The sequence below is a fragment of the Apium graveolens genome, chromosome 10 (genome assembly GCF_009905375.1).
Source record: "Apium graveolens cultivar Ventura chromosome 10, ASM990537v1, whole genome shotgun sequence".
NCBI classification, from domain to species: domain Eukaryota; kingdom Viridiplantae; phylum Streptophyta; class Magnoliopsida; order Apiales; family Apiaceae; genus Apium; species Apium graveolens.
In genome coordinates, this window is record NC_133656.1 from 115,946,386 (window position 1) to 115,970,634 (window position 24,249).

The 24,249-nt window shown below is 34.8% G+C and overlaps 1 protein-coding gene and 1 long non-coding RNA gene across 2 annotated transcripts; one reads left to right on the plus strand and one right to left on the minus strand.

Annotated features, from left to right (window-relative positions):
• Window positions 1–13,432: 13,432 nt before the first annotated feature.
• Window positions 13,433–14,217, minus strand: LOC141690169 (uncharacterized). Its single transcript, XR_012562672.1, has 3 exons — window positions 14,082–14,217; window positions 13,649–13,712; window positions 13,433–13,556 (listed from the first exon to the last, which is right to left on the minus strand). It is a non-coding gene; the product is annotated as an uncharacterized LOC141690169 (long non-coding RNA).
• Window positions 14,218–20,035: 5,818 nt separating this feature from the next.
• Window positions 20,036–20,419, plus strand: LOC141690878 (uncharacterized). Its single transcript, XM_074495634.1, has one exon. It carries the CDS (start codon window positions 20,036–20,038, stop codon window positions 20,417–20,419), a length of 384 nt encoding a protein of 127 aa, XP_074351735.1.
• The last annotated feature ends 3,830 nt before the right edge of the window (window positions 20,420–24,249 follow it).

Consider the following 24,249-nt stretch of genomic DNA (forward strand, 5'->3'; position numbering starts at 1 on the left):
CAGTGTTCTTCAAAGAAATCCACATGAAAACCTCTGTCACATATTTGACTAACACTGAGCAGATTGTGTTTAAGTCCTGAGACCAGAGCTACTTTCTCAATGATGACATTCTCAAGATTGATATTGCCATATCCCAGTGTTTTTCCAATGTTGCCATCTCCATAAGAAACACTTGGGCTAGCTTTCTCCATAAAGTCTGATAGCAGGGCTTTATTTCCAGTCATATGTCCTGAGCATCCACTGTCCAGAACTAAGATGTTTTTTCTGTTGCCCTGCAATCACAAAGACCACTAATGATTAGTTTTAAGGACCCAGACTTGCTTGGATCCTTTGGACTTATTACTTTTGTTAACATTTGCAGCTGATTTATCATTAGAGTTTATGTTAACATTTTTCTTATCAGCATTTACACTATCAGACTTTGTATCAGAACTTACACTAGAAGGAACAATGCTAACTTTCTTTAAAGAAGGTTTTATTTGATAATAATCATAGTACAAACTATGATATTCCTTACAAGTATAAATGGAATGCCATAAACTACCACAATGAAAACAAGGATTTTATGGCCTATATCTAACAGACTGACTCTTAACTCCTGACTTTGAAGGTAAGGAGTTTATTTTCTTATTCTTCCGGCAAAAAGAAGCCAGATGGTTAGAACTTCCACTGTTATGACATGTTTTTCTAGGAGTATTAGGAACAGGCTTATAATCATTGCTTTTATTTACACCTTCCTTTCCATTTCTATTTTTCCTAGGTGACTTTACCTTGTTTACATTCTTAACATCTTTCAGCTTATGCTTAAGCTGTTTCTTGTCATTAAGCATAAGTTAATTTCAGTTGGCTTTTCCTGTTTTAGTTTGTCTGAAGTTAATTCCTCTTTAACTTCTGGTTTCTCAGTATCAGACTTTACAGCTACAAACTTAACAGGTTTTACCTTTGGATTTTGTTTAACAACTATAGGCTTAATTTCTACAATTCTTTCATCATTCTTATCATCTCCATAACCTAAGCCCTCTTTCCAGTTTCCACTACTTAACAAATTCTGAGTTGTTCTGCCAGAGTTAGTCCAAGTCCTGATAATCTCTCTTTCCTTTTCTAACTCAATTTTTAGAGATTCATTCATTTTAAGTACTTCATCCCTAACATAGAAAGCATCATCTCTATCTTTCTGAGTTTGATGGAACATGACTAACTCTTTTTCTAAATAATCATTCCTCTTTTTACAAGCAAGATTTTCAGAAGTTAATCCTTCACATGTTAAAATTTGATCTCTATAACTAATGAACATGGTTTTAAGATATCTTCTCAACTCATTAATATCATCAGTATGAAAGGCATAAGTAGTTTGAGGTACCTTTAACTCAGCAGCTTCAGAACTGCTATCAGCATTTTCCATCAAGGCATAGTTCTCCTCGCTTTCAGAATCTGAAGTGTCTGTCCAGCTTTTCTTCTTTGTGACAAGAGCCATGCCTTTGTCACTCTTCACTTTCTTGCAATCAGGAGATATGTGGCCTTTCTCACCACAGTTGTAGGATTTGACATTTGTGTAATCTCCTCTATCAGACTTCCCTCCTTTGCCTTCAGATTTTCTGAAACTCTTCTTATCAGAACTTGCACCTTTCCTGGAAAACTTCTTTCCCTTCCTGAATTTTCTGTGTGCAATCCTTGTGATTTTTTTTCACCATAAGAGCACACAGCTTCATCATCTCTTCATCAGCATCCATCTCAGGCAAGCTTTCAGTTTCTGAGTCATCATCACTATCAGAACTTGATGACTCAGTATCAGACTTTGTGATGAGCGCTTTTCCCTTGCCTTTCCTTGAGGTAGTTGCTTTGGGGGATTCTTCCTCAGCCTTAAGAGCAACTGTCCTTGACTTTCCTCCTTTCCTCTTGCTTCTTTGTTCTATCTCAAGTTCACGAGTCTTGAGCATCCCATAAATTTCATCAAGAGTTGTTTCTTCAAGATTATAGTTGTCTCTTATAATTGTGGCCTTCAAATCCCAACTTTCAGGAAGAGCTAACAGGAATTTAAGGTTTAAATCTTCAAGATCATACTCCTTATCAACTAGTGACAAATCATTCAAGAGTTTGACGAATCTGTCATATAAATCAGTCAATAACTCATTAGGCTTTGAGTCAAAGTGTTCATACTCTTGAGTGAGTATAGTCTTCATGTTCTTCTTAATCGAATCAGTTCCCTGGCATCTTGTCTCCAAGGCATCCCATATCTCCTTTGTAGTCTTGCAGTTAATTACCCTGTTTGACATTACATTATCAATGGCACTATGCAGCAAGTGTCGTACCTTAGCATCCTTAGCAATTGATGCGATATCTTCAGCAGTGTAGTCACTCTTCTCCTTTGGTACAGACTTTGCTGCTTCACCTGCAACTGCAACAACGAGTTTGGTTGGCTTGTGAGGTCCTTCATTGATTCTGTCAAGATATTCTGGATCTGTAGCTTCCAGAAACATAGTCATCCTCACCTTCCATATGGGGTATTCAGATGGTTTCATTATGGGAACTCTAATAGCCTCATATCGACTATGGATTTGAGTCTTTGGAGGTTCTTCAGTTTTGGTGGGCTTGGTTGGAGTTTCTGCTTCAGACATGATTATTTTTGGATCTTAAACTGTTTGTGTGTTAACAGATAGGCTCTGATACCACTTGTTAGGTCACACACACTGTAGAAGGGGGGTTGAATACAGTGTATAGCACAATCAAATCGAATTCAAAGAACACAAGTAACAGAAAACAAACTTTATTAAACTCTGTTACGATGTGGAACTGTCTTCTCTCAGTTATGAACAAAATATCACGAGAGCTGCTAGGGTTACAATGAATATTATTCTCGATTATGATAACACTTTTAGTGTAAACCCTATTTCTGTGTTTATATACTACACAGTTACAAGATAATCACTAATTGATATGGAATATAATTTTGCTTCCTAAAATATATCAATCAGATATCTTTTCTTCCAAGTATTCTATTCTTCATAGAATTCCTTCTTCATGCATATCTCTTCTTGCGTTTATCTTGATCTTCTTTCCTTTCAATCAGCTGCCTTCCTTATCTGAAAGTCTCCTTGAGTCCTGATATTATCTCTTGATAAATATCTTCTAAACCTTAAGTTCTGATAACTTAAGTTCTGACTTAAGTATAAGTGATGATTTCCAGTTAAGTACTGATTTGTCATTTTAAGTAAGATCTGAAAACTAAACACAAATCATATTAGACATGACATTATCAAATATATCTAACAAATAATAATCGTTAGATAATCAGTTTTATTCAAATGCTATAGATTAAGTATAACATGACAGTGCCACAATTATATAGCTAGCTTTACCAAAACCATAATATGAAAATCAACTGCACTTACTGATAGCATCTAAACAGACAAATTTAAACACCAACAAAGTATATGTGACAGACAATAAGTTGAAAATAGTGGACAATATGCATAAAACAGCAGACCAAAAACAACAGACTCACTACTAGAAATATGGGATCAGACATCGGTTCTGAACCGATGTTAAAGAAAATCTAAACCGATGTCTTCGCGTGTGATGTTAAATGTCATCAGCCTTTGACATCGGTTAACAGCCGATGTCTATTACAGTGCTATACATCGGTTTTAAGATCAAATATGATGTCTTTGCAACAAATTTTAGCTTATATTACAGTATTTTTAGGTGAATATGAGTATATTATGAGGTATTTATCCATTAAAACATGAAATCTACAAGCTCTAAAAGCCATTTATTAAATTTTTTTCGAACAAACCGATGTGAAATGCTAGATCAGACATCGGTTAGATTAGTTGCCCGATATGAAATGTTTGATCAGACATCGGTTAAATTAGCCCCCCGATGTGAAATGATGTATATACATGGATGTTCTTCACGAAACCGATGTTAAATTTTTTGTTTAACATCATCCAATTTCTCTAACTGATGTTAGTTGACTTAAAATACATTGAGTTTCTTTTCGGAACCGATGTCCAATGACTATTTCACATCAGTTTTTTTAGTTCTTTTTCGTTTAATATTATTTTATATGTTGTCTTTTGTACATTTTTTACATCGGTTTACATTTACCATTCTGATGTTAATGTGGTGTAAATTAAATGCCATCATGGTCCTATTTTACATCCACATGTACCAATTGTATTTACACAATCAAAAAAATACCAAACAATGCAACAGCAACCAAAAACATCCAACAGAAACATAAAGCTACATTGATACCAAATTTCTTAACATACTATATTCCAACAATCAGTTCGGACATACATTCCAAGTCTAAAATAAACATCCCAACCAATAACTGTTAGGTCCAAATATGTTTGTAGAAGGGGGGTTTGAATACAAACTATAACGTTTAGTCGAATTTAGTGCGAAATAAAAAATTGAAACAAAATTCAGGTTAAATAAAAATATTATTAAACTTGAAAGGTGTTACAACAACGGTATCGATTATAAGGGATTAATCTCAAATTAATTATCACAAATCTAGAATAAATTCGACATGAACTTTTTTATTTTTGCAATAAAAAGAATCAAATGCTAAACGCATTTTGAGATTAAGTTCTAGGGATTTTGATCCGCTAGATAGTTACACAAGAACAAGAGAATGATTTCTAGTTGTTTGGATTTAACTTTAAAACTAGAAATGAATGATCTTGGATTTAGTAGAGAGATGAAATATTTGTTCTGCGGCTGCTGTTCTTGGTTGGTTGATTTCTGTTGTGAAGAATAAATAATGTCTGCTGCTTCTGTCTCTTTAAATAATAATCAACAGAACTGAAATGAACTGGCATGACAATCCCACAGCTGGTAGAACTTTCAGTGAGACAATCTGTTGTACTACCATGATAATCGACATGACAATATGTTGAACTAGCAAGACAATCGGTGAGACAATCATTTGTACCAGGAAGACAATCGGTATGACTATCTCCTGAACTAGCATGACTTTCGGCAAGACTATTGAATGAACTGGTATGACTTTCGGTATGACAATTGATTGTCATACCAGTTCAAATGATTGTCTTGCTGAATTAATATTGAATATAAATTCAAAATCAATTCTGAAAAATCATGATATTAATTCAAAATTAATTAATCAATTAATTCAATTAATCAATAAATTAATCTTTGCAGATATAATTTATTTTCTTAATTAAACTATATGACTTAATTAATTAATAGAGAATTAATATTACTCTTCAACAACAACCATTCTTCTGAAAATCTTCTTGAAATCACTGACAATTATGAATCAATTCCACCACTTCAATGTTGACACTCGATGTACTGTCTGGTTCATGAGTGACTAACTTCCGTGATGTTTCTTCATGTCTTGACTTTGATAATCTTAATTTTCTTCAGATTAAATCCCTGTAATTATCTGATACCCTGACAAGATCTCTGTCACTTTATTAAATTAACAATCTTGATTTATATCACTGAGGCTTGATCAATTTCTTGAACTTCTTCCAGTGAAGTAATTTCTCAAGTCTGTAGATGAACATTGTTTCTGAATCCTTTGACAGATGTTACTTTGAGAGATCTCTTTAACGATAGATCCACTATTTACTTGTTACATTCTTATTTGAGTTGAGTTAAATCCTTGAATAAACAAATAGGCTATGACATATGCCTTTCAATCTCCCCCTATTTGTTTGTTAGACAATAACAACAAATACCTAGAGGATAACTCAACTAAAAAATAAGAAAAGGATGTAAACAGAAATGCAAAGTAAATAGCAGAAAAGTTCTGGATAACATTTAATATTTTCCAGATTCCAAATAGATGTTCCTCTAGACTGAACATATCTTCAAGTAGTTTCATTTTCTTTTGTATAACCACATTTCCTATTGAGAAGCGCATATCTCTCTTGCTTCTTCCCCTATGAGAATCAACTGCTTAAAGAAGATCACATTTGTTTACCACATCTCACGTACAATAGGATCCGCAGATAAAAACCAATGGTACTCCCCTTTTGGAAAACAGCTTCTTCCCTTACTAGAAAATCACCTTGTGTTAACCACCTCTCCCGTACAATAAGATCCGTAGTTACAAACAACAATGGTGTAGTGTAGTGTACATGAGCTTTATCTTTTTCCTCCTCCCTGCTATTTCTCCCCCTTAGTTGAGGAATCCTCCAAACTATTACTTAAGCTTCTATCTTCCCCTTAGAGAAGGAATGTATGCCATTGTCTAAAGGAGTTCTCATATTTTACTTGGTTGGAAAAGAAATAACAAGTAGTTTCTCTTTCTTCCTCACTGTGAGTGTGTGATTCTGTTTAGTGTACCTCACATGTGTTTCACTCTTCTCTCCACTCGTGTTTACACTCATTCTCACAAGTGTATCACTCCTCTCATAGCTCCAAAATTCAGCTGTACCTGCAAGGAAAATCACCTTAGCCATCCTTAAGGAGGTCACAGGTGGTGCAATGAGAGTTCGCAAATCCCCATCCTTGTTAAACTCGTCAGATGAATCTGAGTCATAATCTACAAGTTGCTAGTTTCCCTTTTAGGGTTCCAGATTTGAATTCTGGGAAGGTAAACAATGATCCAACGAATTTAGCATAAGGATCAAAGTTCCCTTCTAATGTCTGTGAAGACATTTCCTTGTGACTCATTAGGTAATATCTAAATCATTGTCAACAAGTTGCCGATCTGCGCCTATGTCAGATCCACTATCCGTAGATGCATCCAGGGGATTTAAGCCTGGGGAGGTAGACACTGACCACTGACATATGGCTTTTGGATCAGTATCCTCTCCTAACACCTGTAAAGGCAATTGGTCCATTAAAGAATCTTGAACAATCGAATCTGACCTTAAAATGGTCGAAACTCTTGTTTCCGTCAACTCATCCTTTGTGTGTGTAACCTTTCCTTGTGCATCAAGAATTGTTTATGTTTGATGTGGTGACACTACATCGGATACCCTGGCCGACAGGCAAATTTCAATAGACGTACCCTGTTGAGAGGATGAATCTAGTAACTGTTTTTGTGCCTTTTCAGCCATTACATCTTTTTGAGAAGATGTATGGGGGCTAGCAGTTGTCTCGGTTTAAATACTACTCATCTATGTAGGAGGCAGAGCTGCTGGGTTGACTTCAGAACCTTCCTTATGTGGTGCACTAAGGCACTATATCCCTCACGCTCATTCATACTTTATTTTAGTGGTAAGAGAGTGTTGGTTGGTTCTGTTTCTGTGTTTATCTTTTCAATCTGGGATAGAAGTTATGGATTTTCAACCTCATGACTGTCAATGAAAGAAAGCCATTGGAGACTGAACCTGTATCACAGAACATATGGCAATATAGAGATAAAATGTACTTAAGATTGATAATGAATGAAAATTATACATTTAATCTTTTGAGAGAAATGATGTACAATAGTGATTTCAAAAGATTTTAAATGAAATAAGAAATCACTAATGTTGAAAGAAGTTTGAGTTCAATGATAACATTACCAGCTTGCAAACAACCATATCCCTCAGCTAAACCTTTGCTGTTATCTCCAAAGGTAACCACTGGGCCAGCTTTCTCAACCACATTTAATAGCAGGGCTCTATCTCCGGTCATATGTCTTGACGATCCGCTGTCAAGAATCCACACTGTCGGTTCCACCTATTTAATGCCCTGCAATACAAATGGATTAAACCTTCTTCGGAACCCAAACTTGATTGGGCCCGACATACTTGTAGAATTGACCTTTGTCAGGCAAAACAACATTCTTAACTTTAATGTTCTCAACTTTCTCAATGACTGGACATTTGACCTTGTAAACAGCCTTAACAAATTTCTTTTTAGGCTTAGGCACAAATGTCTCCTTTCTAGCCTTAGAAGGACTAACAGTCTTAGACCTATCATGCTTCCTATTATTCACATGCTGACGAGGAGTAGTCTTATCACTAGAAACATGCTTACCATTAAAATAAGCATACATCAAATTGAAAGCACAAAACATACAATCAGGAACACCACATACTTTATGAGAGGGATTAACAACAGGCAAATTATGCATGGTAGACATGGCATTTTTGTTATCCAACTCATGTATGTCTGAGTTAGTCTCAGTTGCTTTCACAACTTTGACTGGAACTTTCGACACACTTGACTTGGAAACAACCTTCTCATTAGCACGATCTTCAGCACATATTTCTTCTTGAATAATAAAGGAGGTCTCATCAAATGGTTCATCAATTGATCCTTTATAGAGGGGTTTATCAACATCCTTAAGCACATGTGGTACTTCCTTACCTTTAGCACAGACATGAGGAGGGGAGTTTATGCCTAATTCTCCAATAGCAGCATTGTAATCAAAACCTATTCCAGATGTTTGATTAACAGCTTGCTTACTGTAGAACTCTTTAGCCTTCGAACAAGAATTAAAGTAAGCTTTAACCTTAGTCTCAAGACCGGTGATCTTGTCTTTGAGAATAGTTTCGAGTTGTCTATAACAGTTAACTCTATTCTCTAGAAAAGATACTTGTTCTTTTAATTTGTCTTGATTAATGTGCACAAGTCTTAATTCATTGACCTCTTTCTCAAGGTATTTGATCTGCTGACTTAACAGTTCATTATCATGACGAGCACAATCTAAGGAACCGTCTAGATGATAAACTAATTCAGCATCAGTAAATTTTACCTCTTTTCTTGACGATGAAGTATTTCCATCAATAGCCATAAGAGCAAGATTCCCTTCTTCTTCATCTTCACTATCAGTATCATCCCAGCTTCTTCCCTTTGCCAGATAAGCCCTTTCAGAGTTACTCTTCTGATTTGAATCATAAGAGTTCTTCCTTACTTGCTTGGGCTTCCTGCATTCTGTGGCAAAGTGTCCCAACTCATTGCAGTTATAGCATCTAATGGTGCTTCGATCAACCATCCATATTTTGTATCCACCACTACTGGTGTTAGAGGATGAAGATCCACCTGTCTGGAATCTGTTATAGTTGGACTTGTACTTGAACTTGGGATTTCTCTTGAATCTGACATTGGAGAATCTCTTGACAATCTGGGCCATTGACTCATCTTCCAATTGCTCTAGCTCTTCCAAGGAGTAAAAATTACATTTTCCTCAGCCTTGGAATACTGTACCATTCTCTCTGACTGTTGAGATTGTTGTTGTTGTTGTTGACCTTCAGCTACTAGAGCAGTAGATGTGCTGACCACTCTATCTTTCCCGTAGACTTCCTTCTGTTGAATCTGCTCCAACTCATAGGTTCTTAACACACCATAGAGTCTATCCAACGAAATCTCACTCAGATCTCTAGCTTCTCTTATGGCAGTGATTCTATGTTCAAGATGAGTTGGCAGTGTTAAAAGGAACTTTTTGTTGATCTCCCTGATTGAATAATATTTTCCATTTATGTTCAGGTTGTTGATCAATGCATTGTACCTCTCTAACACTTCAGTAATTCCTTCTCCTGGATTGGATTTAAAATGTTCATACTCAGAGGTTAGGATCTCTAACTTGTTCTCCCTAACTTCCTTTGTACCTTCATTAATCACCTCAATAGTTTCCCAGATGTGTTTGGAATTTTTACAGTTCATCACATGTCTGTTCATCAAGGAATCAAGGGAATCAACTAAAATTAATTGAAGGCTGGTATCCAAGGAGGCTTCTTCTTTTTCAGCAGGAGAAAAATCCTCAGGCTCTTTTGCATAGGTTCTAGCCTTGGTGATTAAAACATCATCTTCTATAACCTCTGGTTCAATAACCATCGGAATTTTTGGACCCTTCTTTAACAAGTTCAGATATTTGGGATTTGTAACTTGTAAAAACAAGAGCATCTTTTTCTTCCACATAATATAATTTTCTTTATCAAATAGTGGAATTTTAACGGTTCCAACTTTTTTGTGAAGTCATTATGAATTTTTGAATAAATAAAAATTCAAGGAGTTGAAAAATCACAAAAGTCTAGAATCTTGATTTGTTCGTTAATCAGAACGCTCTGATACCAATTGTTAGGTCCCAATATGTTTGTAGAAGGGGGGGTTGAATACAAACTATACCGTTTAATCGAATTTAGTGCGGAATAAAAATTTGAAACAAAATTCAAGTTAAATAAATATATTATTAAACTTGAAAGGTGTTACAACAATGATATCGATTACAAGGGACTAATCTCAAATTAATTATCACAAATCTAGAATAAATTCGACATGAACTTTTTCTATTTTTGCAATAAAAAGAATCAAATGCTAAATGCAATTTGAGATTAAGTTATAGGGATTTTGATCCGCTAGATAGTTACACAAGAAAAGAGAATGATTTCTAGTTGTTTGGATTTAACTTTAAAACTAGAAATGAATGAACTTGAATTCGGCAGAGAGATGAAATATTTGTTCTGCGGCTGCTGTTCTTGGTTGGTTGATTTCTGTTGTGAAGAATAAATAATGTCTGTTGCTTCTGTCTTTTTAAATAATAATCAACAGAACTAAAATGAACTGGCATGACAATCCCATAGCTGGTAGAACTTTCGGTGAGACAATCTGTTGTACTACCATGACAATCGGCATGACAATCTGTTGAACTAACAAGACAATCGGTGAGACAATCATTTGTATTAGGAAAACAATCAGTATGACTATCTCCTGAACTAGCATGACTTTCGGCAAGACTATTGAATGAACTGATATGACTTTCGGTATGATAATTGATTGTCATACCAGTTCAAATGATTGTCTTGCTGAATTAATATTGAATACAAATTCAAAATCAATTCTGAAAAATCATGATATTAATTCATAATTAATTAATCAATTAATTCAATTAATCAATAAATTAATCTTTGCAGATATAATTTATTTTCTTAATTAAACTATATGACTTAATTAATTAATAGAGAATTAATACTACTCTTCAATAGCAATCATTCTTCTAAAAATCTTCTTGAAATCACTGACAATTATGAATCAATTCCTCCACTTCAATGTTGACACTCGATGTATTGTCTGGTTCATGAGTGACTAACTTCCATGACGTTTCTTCATGTCTTGACTTTGATAATCTTAATTTTCTTCAGATTAAATCCCTGTAATTATCTGATACCTTGACAAGATCTCTGTCACTTGATTAAATCCACAATCTTGATTTATATTACTGAGGCTTGATCAATTTCTTGAGCTTCTTCCAGTGAAGTAATTCCTCAAGTCTGTAGATGAACATTGTTTCTGAATCCTTTGACAGATGTTACTTTGAGAGATCTCTTTGACGATAGATCCACTATTTACTTGTTACATTCTTATTTGAGTTGAGTTAAATCCTCGAATAAACAAACAGGCTATGACATATGCCTTTCAATAACAATAAAATAACTTAGTTATCCAGACTCTTTTAACTCAGGACTTTTCAAGAGTTTATACATGACCAAAAAAATTTAAAGTAAAACGCATACTTGAATACACAAGTTCAGGAATGGGCTAATCTCTTTCTTCAAGCTATCACGGATTAGTCCATATATTTTTTCAATACAAGCCATTAAGTGTTGCTTAAACAACAGAGCCGTATACTTGGCTTCTATTTTCAATTGTGTGTTTGGCTTTTCCTCCATTCCACTGTACCCACTGGAAATTCCCCTTCCCATTGAATATGCACGAAAACCCTGTACATATAAGTAGACTTTTAAAAATTGAGTCAACACATTTATATGGTAATTTCCTACTATAAAAGTTTAAGCTCTATTTTGAAAAGCTAACTTGTGCCTTTCTGCCAAACAGGGTTGTAGGAGAAGCTCGATGACGCTGACGAAAAACCTGGTTCTCAGATTTGAGGTTGGACATATTCAGTTCTAGCTTGAGTACGCGCATAGACCACATAATTAGATAATTAGAAAACAGGCACTGCATGTATTTTTTTTCCTCTGAATTATAATTGTGCAACTACCTTTCAAGGGTAGTCTGTAGCTGTGCCAGTTTCAACTAGGATTCCTCTATTTCTTTAAGTCCGTCTTTTCTCTCATTTTGAACTTCATTAAAAGTGCACAGAAACTCATCAGCTCTCTTTTTCAACTCTGTTATCTCTTGTTGCATGTATAGGATTTGTATTATAGTAAAATATTATCTTGTAATCAATCAATCGATTAGGCATAAGATCAACTGTAACTTGAGTTTTAAGTGATGAGGCTAACTTACAGGAGACAAAATTACATCTCCTCTTCTATTTTTTCAAGAAATTGGTAAGTTTTCTTACTGCAGTAATAAAGTTGGTCACTAAATTTGTGAATTATCTTTAAGGAACAAGAATGTTTTATAAATGAGTATATGAAGTAATGCATGACAAATGTGATGAAACTGTCTATTTTAAGAAACAGACAATTACTACAGAAAATAAAGGCCTCGGCTTCTTGGCCTACAAGAAATTCAGTGGGAAAGGACGATCATTTTTTTGAACATCAGAGACATGTTGTTCTTCATTCCACCTGTTGTACATTGTTCCACAAAATTAAAAATTATTTTTAATTTGAAATGCTAATACTTTTCACATACACTTGATAAGAAAAAATACTATCAATGTTTATACATGGAATTATACAATAGGTATTCAGGTTTCATAAGGACGCACCTTGTACTAAGCCTAAGCTCGAGATCACAACCATTCTCATCTTCACTAGCCACACTAATTACCTTAATCTCAATCAATAAAAACTTATTAATTATAAGTTTTTAATTGTAAGGTTAGATCCTCCTACTGTAAAAAGAACAAGGACAACATAGATACGTTTCAACTTGCATCTAAATAGGAATTTTCATACAAAATGCAAAATAATAATGTACCATAGAAACATACATTTCTGCCTGGAAAGTAATGAAGAAATCCATGAGCATCTGTCAAAGGTTGTACTATAGTACGAGGTAATGAACATAATTAGGGGGAAGAAAAGTAAGGAGAGCTTTCCATTCTCATACTCTCCTGCAAAAATAAGAACAAGAATGCTGGTGGTACCCTACTATGCTCCTGGAAAAATAACATACCAGTGCTTATTAAAATTTTAAAATGATGCTTCCGAACAAATGAGTACATATGGTCTAACCAAATATAAGTTCTGGACATCACAATATTCGCTTATTTTTCGACTATTTATCATAAGTGCTTTAAAATTAAAAAGAGGTCCACAACTTGACATGAGAATGATATCAGAATAAATGAACAAGCACATCTAAACATTACATGACTAATTTTGTAGATTCCTAAGTAATAGAGACCACATTCTTATATACCAGAAAACCTTCCACATTTTCACCTTTGTTTATTTCGATTTAAGTTTTACATTAGTTTACATTAAAAGGAAGAGGATTGATATGAAAATTAATATTTGATCGGTGCATATTAAACACATAATCGGGTGTGGAATTACAAAAAAGATACATTTCCCGAAACCATTACTTATTCAATTGAAAATAAATAAAAGCTATAAACATCTAAGGTGATAAAGAAACCAATACCCTGTAACCACCATCAAACATTGCCCGGAATGCATCAAAAGAAGCAAGAAGTCATATCCTATGGGCAAAAAATCGCTTACCTAGTAAATAAAAAGAGCAACAAAACTTAGCACAGAGAACGGAGCAGCTGCTTTAATCCACTTAAATTTCTCCATAAAAATAATAAGTTTACCTTCAATTAGGAAGGTAACATCTGATAATGTAGATTTGTTAACAAACTTCTCCCCCAAGTATACCTGCACCATAAATGTAGTAAAAAAATATTGAAAATTTTATACTAGTTCAATGCTTAATTCCCTCAACACGAAATAACATAGGAACAATTTTGTCACTCAGCCTATTTTGGTTGCATGATGTTTACTTAGAATTATGTGATCTTACCTTGAGGCACACACACACATTATCAATAAAAACAATTAATAAAGCTATTCCAATTAAACAATAATCAGTTTAGAATATCATATACACACATTTTGCAAATGAAACAAATATTCCAGTAAAAAATTAGAAACTAATTAATAACTTAAACTTAACAAGATGAGCCACAATAAATTGTAGAAAGAATGTGAATCCAATTACAATACCAGAAAAAAAACTAAATGTACCTGTGAGATTGGGGATGCAGGACCTGCATCTACCGGAGAAAATGAGCGGGCTTTGTCAGCCAACTTGTGTAAAGCCACCGACGCAACACGTTGAAGCTTCAAATCTGACGATAATAGAAGTTCTAAAAGACAATCTAGTCCTGCAACATTAAGAATATAAATGGAGTAAGCCACTATCCTAATTGCAAACCTTGAAAATGCTGCTTTAATGAACATTGGTCCACTATATTAAAACATTAATGTAGATAGTTAATACTAAAGATTAATAGTTAATACTAAAGATTGACCCATTATACATATAACTTATGTAAATATAAAACCTAAACATATTCAAAATATCTAAATTTTAAATATCAAAGAACACTCACTGGGTCATTGTATAACTACAGGGTGTGACATAATTAAACTCATTATATGTAACAAATTGCACAAGATTTAAATATTTAATACATAAAAAAGGAAGGGAAAAACTATTCTTTCCTTTTCATCAAACTATCCTCAATCGCTTTGAGCAAGTCCAAAATCCAACCTTTCACCAATCGATTTCATACAAATCGAACCAAAAAAATTATTTTAAGTTGGGCTCGTACTTAATTAGGTTATGTGGTTTAAAATTGTGAAAAAGATTAATTAGGGTTTGAGATGGGTTGATAGAGAGATGGGAGAGGGAGACTGAGACGGTGAAAGAGAGACGAAATAGAAAAGAGAAATAGATGGTAAGAGAGATTACATTAAGAGCTCCATCTCGAGCTTTATTAGGTCCAGGGTCTAAATTAGGGTTTTGGAGAGGGAGTATCGAAAAAGGAGAGATGAGGGAGATGAAGTCGATATTTGAGAGAGAGAGTTAGGGTGTTTGAGATGAAGCCAGGATTGAGAGAGAAAGTTATCGTTGGGATTTGAGAGAGAGATGCGGGGTGTGAGCAAAGGGGAAAGGGGGAGATATTTTGGAATAAGGGGGAAATAAAAAATGAGTTGTGGGGAAATTATTTAGTTAAGGGGGGAAAGTTGTGTACTGAAATGTGGAAAAAATGATAACTCAATTATCTTTTTTTAGAATTATTTATAGACAACGGCTTATAAAAATAACCGATGTCAATGTTAAAAACGTTAATTTGATATTTTTAATTTTTGAACATAGACAACGGTTAGTATACGAAACCGATGTCAAAATTCTTATTCAACATCGCTAAAATGTAAATTGATGTTAAAAACTCTTTTAATATCGGGTGCGTTACGTGCCGATGTCTAAGTACCGATGTCGTATGTACTATTTCTAGTAGTGACTAGAAATTTACTGCCCAATCCCCATTCTGACACCAACCCAATCCCTAATTTATAACTATTTTTAACTTCTGTTAAAAATTATTTGTATTTATTAATTTTTAAAACATATATATATATATATATATACATTAAATATATTTTATTTATTTATTTTTAATTATCGATTCAGATAGGGTTTTCTCGGTTCGGTTTTCACCTATAACTGAACTCGTATAATCGGTTTCGGGTTCAGTTTTTAATTTTGCGGTTTCGATTTCAGATCAGATTTTTGCGATTCGGATTTTAACGGTTTCGGTTTCGGATTCGGATTTTTTCGGTTTTCTGCTCAGCCATACACTTAACCTTGGGTCTTGCTTGGTTAGTATCACAAATCTTATATAAATGTCTATCTGATTTCTTGATCCACATCTGAACAATATTAATAGATGCATTATCAGATTTATATCTAGTAGACGATCTATAAGATGAGTTAGAAGAGTGGCCCTTGATACCACATAATCTAGATTCAGATGTAGTGTGTCCAGATTTACCACAATCTCGACATTTCTCATAAGGCATCTTATACTTCATAAGAGCTCGCTTGTAACCACTTTGAAATACATGTTTCTTGATTGATTCACATCCTAAACCTCATTTATCAAGAGAAGATTTTTATTCAACAAGAAGAGCATTCAAAGTTCCTTCTCCATGAAAACATTTCGCTAAATCCTTTTCAAGCTATGCCACTTTCTGCTTTAATTCCGGAACCAGGGGATCAGGAATACTGTCTCTTTTGACAGTTTTTGGATCAACAGAAATTGAATCTTTCTTCAAAGCTTCAAGACAGACATCTTTCATCTCAATCTCATTTTTGAGATATTGATTTTCCTCAGTAAGTTTAGAAATCCTTTCAAGCAAAGATTTGTTTTCAGCTACCAAGGCTTCATCCTTCATGAGGTCATCCATTTCACTAAAACTTCACTTAATGCTTGTTTTAAGTAAGCATTCTTTTCTTTTAGCTTCTTAACCTGGACCTGCAATTTTAACATAGATGAAGATATATTTGAATTATATTTTATATTTTGTACCTCATCATTATCACTTGAGCTGTCCTCGAGTCCTGCAAAGCAGAGTTTAGCAACTTCATCGTCTGAATCGATCTCAACGTCAGATTCATCATCACTCCAAGTGATTAGTGCCTTCTTTTTGTTCTTCAGCTTGTAGCATTCCTTTTGAAATGCCCTTTCTTTTCACATTCAAAGCATGTATCCTTGCTTTGATTTGTTTTATTCTCCTTGCTCGGATTAGATTTAAAGTCCTTCTTGGGAAACTGTGACTTTATTGGTCGTTTGGAGGCATTCCGTTTGGCAAGAAATTTATGAAACTTCTTGGTCAGAAGAGCAATCTCTTCATCAGGAGACTCATCAGCTTCGGCATTGAGTGCTAGAGTCTTTTTACGAGGAGCTTTATCTTCTTCATCATATCTTCGTAGCTGATTTTAAAACTCTTCCAATTCATTGAAGAGTGTTAAAGTGTCCATAGGTGAAAGAAGTGTTGAATCCTGCATAATTGTAACATTTGGTGCAAACTTCTTTGGCATTACTCTGAGGATTTTCCTATTGATCTCAGATTGAGGAATGATCTTTTCCAGAAGTGAGATAAAGTTCATCAATGTCAAGAATCTTCTTTGAGCATCTCGCACACTTTCATCTCGTTCCAACCTGAAACCTTCATAATCACTCATTAGCATATTTAATTTTACTTCACGTACCTTAGAAGTGCCTTCGTGACTGACTTTGGTCGTATCCCAGATCTGTTTGGCAGTAGTACATGCTGATACTTTTCGTAACGCGGTAGCTACCATGCCATTAATAAGTGAGTTCATAGATTTAGCATTGGAATTCATTGCATTCACTTCTTCAGGAGAGAGATCCTTGAGGGATTTAGGCTTCCCATCTTTCATAGGAATTGTAAAGCCATTTTCTACAGCATCCCACTCGAATGCATCACGCTGGAGAAAGATTTTCATTCAGAATTTCCAGTCATTGTAGTTTTCAGCACCTTGGAGCAGTGATGGGTAATTATTTGAATACCTATCTGGTTGAGCCATGGATCGCTAGCAAAATAAACACTAAAAAGAGAATTAAATGCACCCGCTCTGATACCAAATGAAATTCAAAGGCTCGATAGATATGTATTAACTTCTAACTGTCAAAGAAAATGGGACAGTCTCTTATGCAAATGGGACAGTCCCTTTATAAATGAGACAGGAAATGGGACAGTCTCAATTAACTGCAGAATGTAAATAACAGTAATAAAAATGCAGAATGCTGAAAACTGAAAAAGTAAAAACACCAGAAGTTTTTCACTTGGTTCGGCCCCTACACCTAGTCTACGGCATACATCAAAGTCCCTATGCCAACTAGCATAGAGAAAGTATTATATCAACTTTAATAAAGAACTTACAGTCTTTCCTTAATTACAAAAATAGCACTTGAAAGAAACCCTTTCCCAAGCTACCTTGCTACCTAGCCCACTGCTATTCTTTAGCCTTCTAGCTACCTTGCTATACTTTGAAATCAAGTTTGCCACAACCCGGCACAAAGTTGATATGAATACACAAGTACAAGTATAAATAAATTGATTACAACTCAAACTATATCTTGTTCGACTGGATTTGTATCTTGGATAATAATGAATAAGAAGGTGTTTCAGATGAATAGAAATTGACATGAAAGCACTAGTCTTAAATCTGAAATAGTGAGTTGTATTTATAGACAAGTTCTAACAGAAAACTTGAAAGCTAATCTGTTAGTTTGTTTGAAATAGATAAACCAAGTAAAGGATAAGTTTTGAATAATTCAAACTTGGTTTATAGGATAGGGTTTGTTGAGGTAAGATGAAAAGATATTTATTCAATCAAAACATGATTTACACAAAACCCTAACAACCTAAACCTGCGAGATAAACTCCTGAAATATTTGAACAAACTGCATTGCTGGAAGGTCTGAAAAGCATATGATCTCAGATGCTTTCAATCTGTTTTCTTCATTCTATTGCTGAAATATCTTATCATCCTAAACACGTAAATTAACAAAACTTACCAACAGATCTGCTTGAACAAACATAACTCATATAGTAACTCTTCACTCACCTGCAGACAGCCAAAAAAACCAATAATGTGAACCAAAAAAATCCATAAAGAACAGAACAATTTGAAGTGCAGTACTTCTATGTACTAATATCAATATTTATAAATTTAACAATGGGGATACCAACTTGTCACATAATATTTTGTTTGAAGAGATAAACAACATTGACGGGGGTGGATTCATTTCAGATTTTAACAGATTATTAATAATTCATTGATTTAAATAGATTGCGGTTGATATAATATTTTACACAGTTTATGCAGAATTGGTAGAGTCCACGCAGAGTTTGTAGCGTCTAAGCAGAATTTAGCCTAAATCCAATAAGATCTCTTTGACATTTCTTTCTAAACGAACTAGATTGTTGGAATGATCTATAAAAATAGTAGAATGTCTGTAATACTGTTTGTCGAAGGAAGATTAGAATAGAAACAAAAGTAGCAAGTAAAAAAATATTTTATATCTACATATGCTGGTGTAACTAGAGACATTTATAAATAACAAATAACTTATGAGTGACAATGAGGAAAGATCTTTGATGTATACCTTACTTGTCACTCGCCCAAGATTTTAATGACACACTTGCGGCATACAAGAAATCCACAGCCATTGCACTCGAAAAATAAATTAACCTCATAACCATTCCCACAGTATCGACAAATGTATGAGGGAGAATTCTTTCTTGGAGGCCTCTTTAGAACCAATGCAAGCATGTGTGGTTTATTGCTAATACTAAGTTCAATGGTACCTCCTAACTTAACCGCTTCAAACCAACGGAGGCAAGTGAAGTGAAAAGAATAATCACATTTATCACAATGATAGAGCCACCACTGATTGTTAACTGTTGGAATAATCTTAAATTTAGTTATTAATTATTTGGGTTATTTATTTAAGTTATGTTTTAAATAAGATGTGTTTTGTTTTATTTGTACCAAGACTAGGTCATCTGGGAGTTATGCAGTATTAAGAGTACTGAATAAGTCTGGAGTGATGGAGCTAATGTGGGAGTGGATCTTATTTACTAGCCCATCAACTCTGTTAGTTAGTTTTATCGGTTCTATATATTTTGTAAGGCGTAGCATGAAAAACTGTGCACGTATTAATTATATTTTCTCTCAGTTTCAATATATTAACAAAATGAGCATTTGCTCACATAAGTTGTCTTATACTTATATATTTATATAGTTTCAGAACTAATTTTCTACAGTTGGTATCCGAGCCTCATGATATAGGGCTTGTGAGTTTTTTTATACATACACTTATATATATATTATCCTTCATATTCCATGGCATCAAACAACTTCTCAGTCTCTATTCTATTATTCGAAGGAGATCATTATAATTCATGGGCTATCAAAATGAAATCATATTTGAAAGCTATGAGTTTGTGGGAAGCAATTGAGAGTGATGTTGAGTCAATCCCTCTTCCACAAAATCCAATAGCAGCCCAAATCAAAAAAACGTGATGAAGAAGTGGCAAGAGAAGCAAAGACACTTTCATGTCTACATTCGGCTGTGTCGGAAGAGATCCTTACAACTATTATGGGTTGTGATACTCCTAAAGAAGCATGGACAAAAATTAAGGAAGAATTTGAAGGCAACCAACAAACTAAACTGATGCAAATTCTGAAACTCAATAAAGAGTTTGAGATAATGAGAATGAAAAGTAATGAAGGCGTCAAGGAATATGGGAGTAGGTTGATGTCTATCGTTAACCAAATCAAATTACTTGGTGGAGACTTCTCAAGTCAAAGAGTTGTGGACAAACTTTTAGTGACTCTTCCCGAGAGGTATGAAACTAAAATTTACTCACTTGAAGATACTAAAGATCTCTCGAAATTAACTGTTTCAGAATTGATCAATTCACTTCACGCTGTGGACCAAAGGAGATCAATGAGGGAGGAAGAAATTGGAGGAAAAACATGAGGGACTCCTATTAGCTAATGCTTCATCCTCAAAAGGCACATGCAACAAAGTTCAATGCAACCATTGTCATAAGATGGGTCATGAAGAAAAAGACTGCTGACACAAAGGAAAGCTACAATGTTTCAAATGCAAAAGATACGGACATCTGGAAAAGAATTGTAGATCCCAAATAGACGAAGAAGACATGGCACATTTGATCGAGGGAGAACCACTCCTGTAGAGTTGTGGATGAGAAGTGCACCCTGGAGAGAAGTACTCCAAAATTATTTTTGATGAGAAGTGCATCAAACTTGATAGTGATTAGAAGTGCATCACAAAATGAAGTGATTGTGGTGATAAGTGCATCACAAAAATGAAGAGAAGTGCTTCATAAATTTAATATTAAGGAGGTAATTCTTGGAATAATTTTAAATTTAGTTATTAATTATTTAGGTTATTTATTTAAGTTATGTTTTAAATAAGATATGTTTTGTTTTATCTGTACCAAGACTAGGTCAGCTGGGAGTTATTAGAAGTATTTGAATAAGTCTGAAGTGATGGAGATAATGTGGGAGTGAATCTTATTTACTAGCCCATCAGCTATGATAGTTAGTTTTATCAGTTCTATATATTTTGTAAGACGTAGCATGAAAAGACTCTGCACGTATTAATTATGTTTTCTCTCGGTTTCAATATATTAACAAAATGAGCATATAATCTATTGTTATTTTGAAGCAAGAGAGCATGTTGGGGGTGAAATGCGGATGCTCCTACAGGCAACTCATGTGGCAACTTAGTGGCGCAAAATGAGTGGAGGAAGAAACCACATTGTACACAAGCATAGTAAGACGGATGGGAAATACTAATGGGTTGTATGCACCCATCACATATTAACACTCTTATATCATCATCATCATTCTCAGCAGTTGTAAACTGGAGCTGCTCTAGTAAAATGATGCTTGTGACTCCAGTGCTTTTCAATTCTAAGTGGATCATTAGGTATGGTTGACATAGTGACATTGCTTTCACTCTCATCTTGAAAGTTAAGATTGAGCTTGGTACACTGCGCTATGATAAATTCAAGTTGTGATTCCTCGTTATGCAGAGGAAATTGTACCAAATCAGGTTCATTATTCATGTCATCTGCTTCAATATCATTTCTGGAAACAACATATTGAAATTAGTTTAGAGATAAATATTTTAATCATAAAGAAATTAGGTCATGACAAATCAGAAAATGTAAAACCTAAAGAGCAAACAAAGCAACATTTATTAAGGATACTCACATTGTTCTGTAGACGTAGCACAATTAATATGCACAAAAAATGTGCAAGAGTGACAATAGTACAGCCAGAAGTTTGTGTGAACTAGTTTCTGACAGATGTTACAGACTCGGGGGAAATTCCGATGAATGTTAGGAATTGAGTAGATGAGTTTAAGAGGGTGCTCCTGGTGATAAGCAGGAACTGGAATAGTGAGCGGTGACAAGGCACAATTTTTATGGATCCAAAATTCACAAGTAGTGCATGCATAGGAAGAGTATTTTGCTTCCACTCCACAAGCATCACACTTGAACAAAGCTTTCCTTTTCATCAAAGTTAGTGGATGCTCCTTGTGACCTTCATGATGAAGCACTCTCTGATCAAAAGCACAAAGAACACATAAATTAAATTGACAATCCTCGCATCTATAAGTGAACAACTTCCACTTACGACCACAAATGTCGCAAATGCAAGAATGATGAGGTAGTAGGAGAGAAAGAGAGTGTTGGTTGTGCTTATGGTGATGAATTTGTTTTGGTAATTCTGCATAACTCTTGTGCAAGTAAAAGTTTTGACAAGTAATAGCATGACTAGTGCAAGTATATATAGGAGAGCCTATAACGAGTTTGTTATAACCATAGCATTTAGCATCCTCTGGAATAACATCATCAATGAAATCTTCAATGTTGCCATCTCTGAAAACAATATATAACAATTAGTTATGACATTAGCTCATGAAAAGTAAGAAACGAATTGACCTAAATAACAATTATTCAAGGGCACTCACACCATATTGTCTGATGTAGTTGCACATTTTATGTGCACAAAATATGTGCATTTGTGGCAGTAGTAGGCCCAGAAGTTTCTGTGAACTTCTCTACCGCAAATGTTGCAAAATTGTACGGAATAGCGATGCATCTCAGGAACGGAATAGATAAGATTGAGTGGGTGAATGTGAAAAGTAGGCTCAATAATGATGAAAGGCGATAATGCACATGCACTATGAATGCAAAAGCGACACGTGGTGCAAACATAAGAAGAGTCTTCAACTTCCTCCCCACATGCATCACACATAAGCGTCACTAGTGTTAGTTCGTGCTCCTTATGACTTTCATGACGGAGAGTGAGGGGGTGTTTGTTTGTAGAGCCTCTATCGGTTTTTTTGGAACCGTGGGTTTTAGCATCCTCTGTGATACTATTATCAGTGGAATCCTTTGCAGTTTCATCTCTGAAAACAATAAAATATATAGTAGCAATTAGACATGCATTAGCTCGTGACAACTAAGAAAAGAAATGTCCTAAATAGCAACTGAAATAACATATATTAAAGGTACTCACGCTATAGATAATGATATAAATGCACATGTTGTATGCACAAACAATGTGCATTTCTGGCAGTAGTAGGCCAGGCAGTTTACATTAACTAATGTCTCGCAAATGAAGCAAAATCGCTAAGTAGCAATGTCTCACAGGGATGGAGTAGATAAGATCGAGTGGGTGATGATGATAATTAGGCTTAGGAATAATTGAAGGCAAAAATGCACATGTACTGTGATTCTGTGAATGCAAAAACGACATGTGGTGCAAACATAAACAGAGTCCTTAGCTTCCTCCCAGCAAGAATCACATATAAATGTCTCAATCAGCGTAAGTTCGTGCTCCTGGTGACTTTCATGACGGAGAGTAAGGGGATGTTTGTTAGGCTACTGGTTACGTTCATGAGACAGATTAAGGACATTATACTGTTGCTTATTGTGATTTATAAGTGTCGGTAATTCTGCACAACTCTTCTGCAGGTAGAAACTTTCTCAATCACGGTCAGTATCTTCACTAATGCAAGTATACGTAGGAGAGCCTATAACTTGATTATCGCAAGCTTCCACTCCACTAACAGGAAAATTTATTAGTACTGGTGGGTGCTTGGGATGGCTAAAGTGTGTGAATTCAAAAGCACAAAACACACACACATCGAAATCACAACGTCGAATTTGACATGCATAAGAAAACTCCACATGGTTACCACAAACATCACACATGAAAAAAGTTTGAGGTAAAAGCTTAAGGGGGTGCCTCTCGTGCTTCCTGTGGTTAATCTGGGTGGGTAATTCTGAACAGCTCTCATGAAGGTAAAAACTTCGACAATTTATATCATCATGACTAGTGCAAGTATACAAAAGAGTCTCTATGACCGGTTTCTTGCAAACATAGCATTTAGAATCTACTCCAATAACAACATCTTTTTGTAATCTTAGCAGGTGTCTATGGCCACAAAACTTCAACGTTGAACTCATTTTAGCAACTGAAATGACAAAAGAAACAGAAAAACAAGCCAGCTGAAAATCAAATCAATATCATATCAATGCAAATTGCAGGGTAATCGAGAGTGGAACCAAAACCTGAGATAAGAATCTTCTTGCAATCTTAGCAGGTGTTTATTATGGCCACAGATCAATGCAGAGTGCGGAGTAATCGAGAGTGAACCCTGATATAAGAGAATAAGCTCTTCGTCACTTGGCTATCCAATCGCGCTCAGTATTCACTTTAGTTCTGATATTTAACATCTGATATTTAACACATTCAAAACTACGG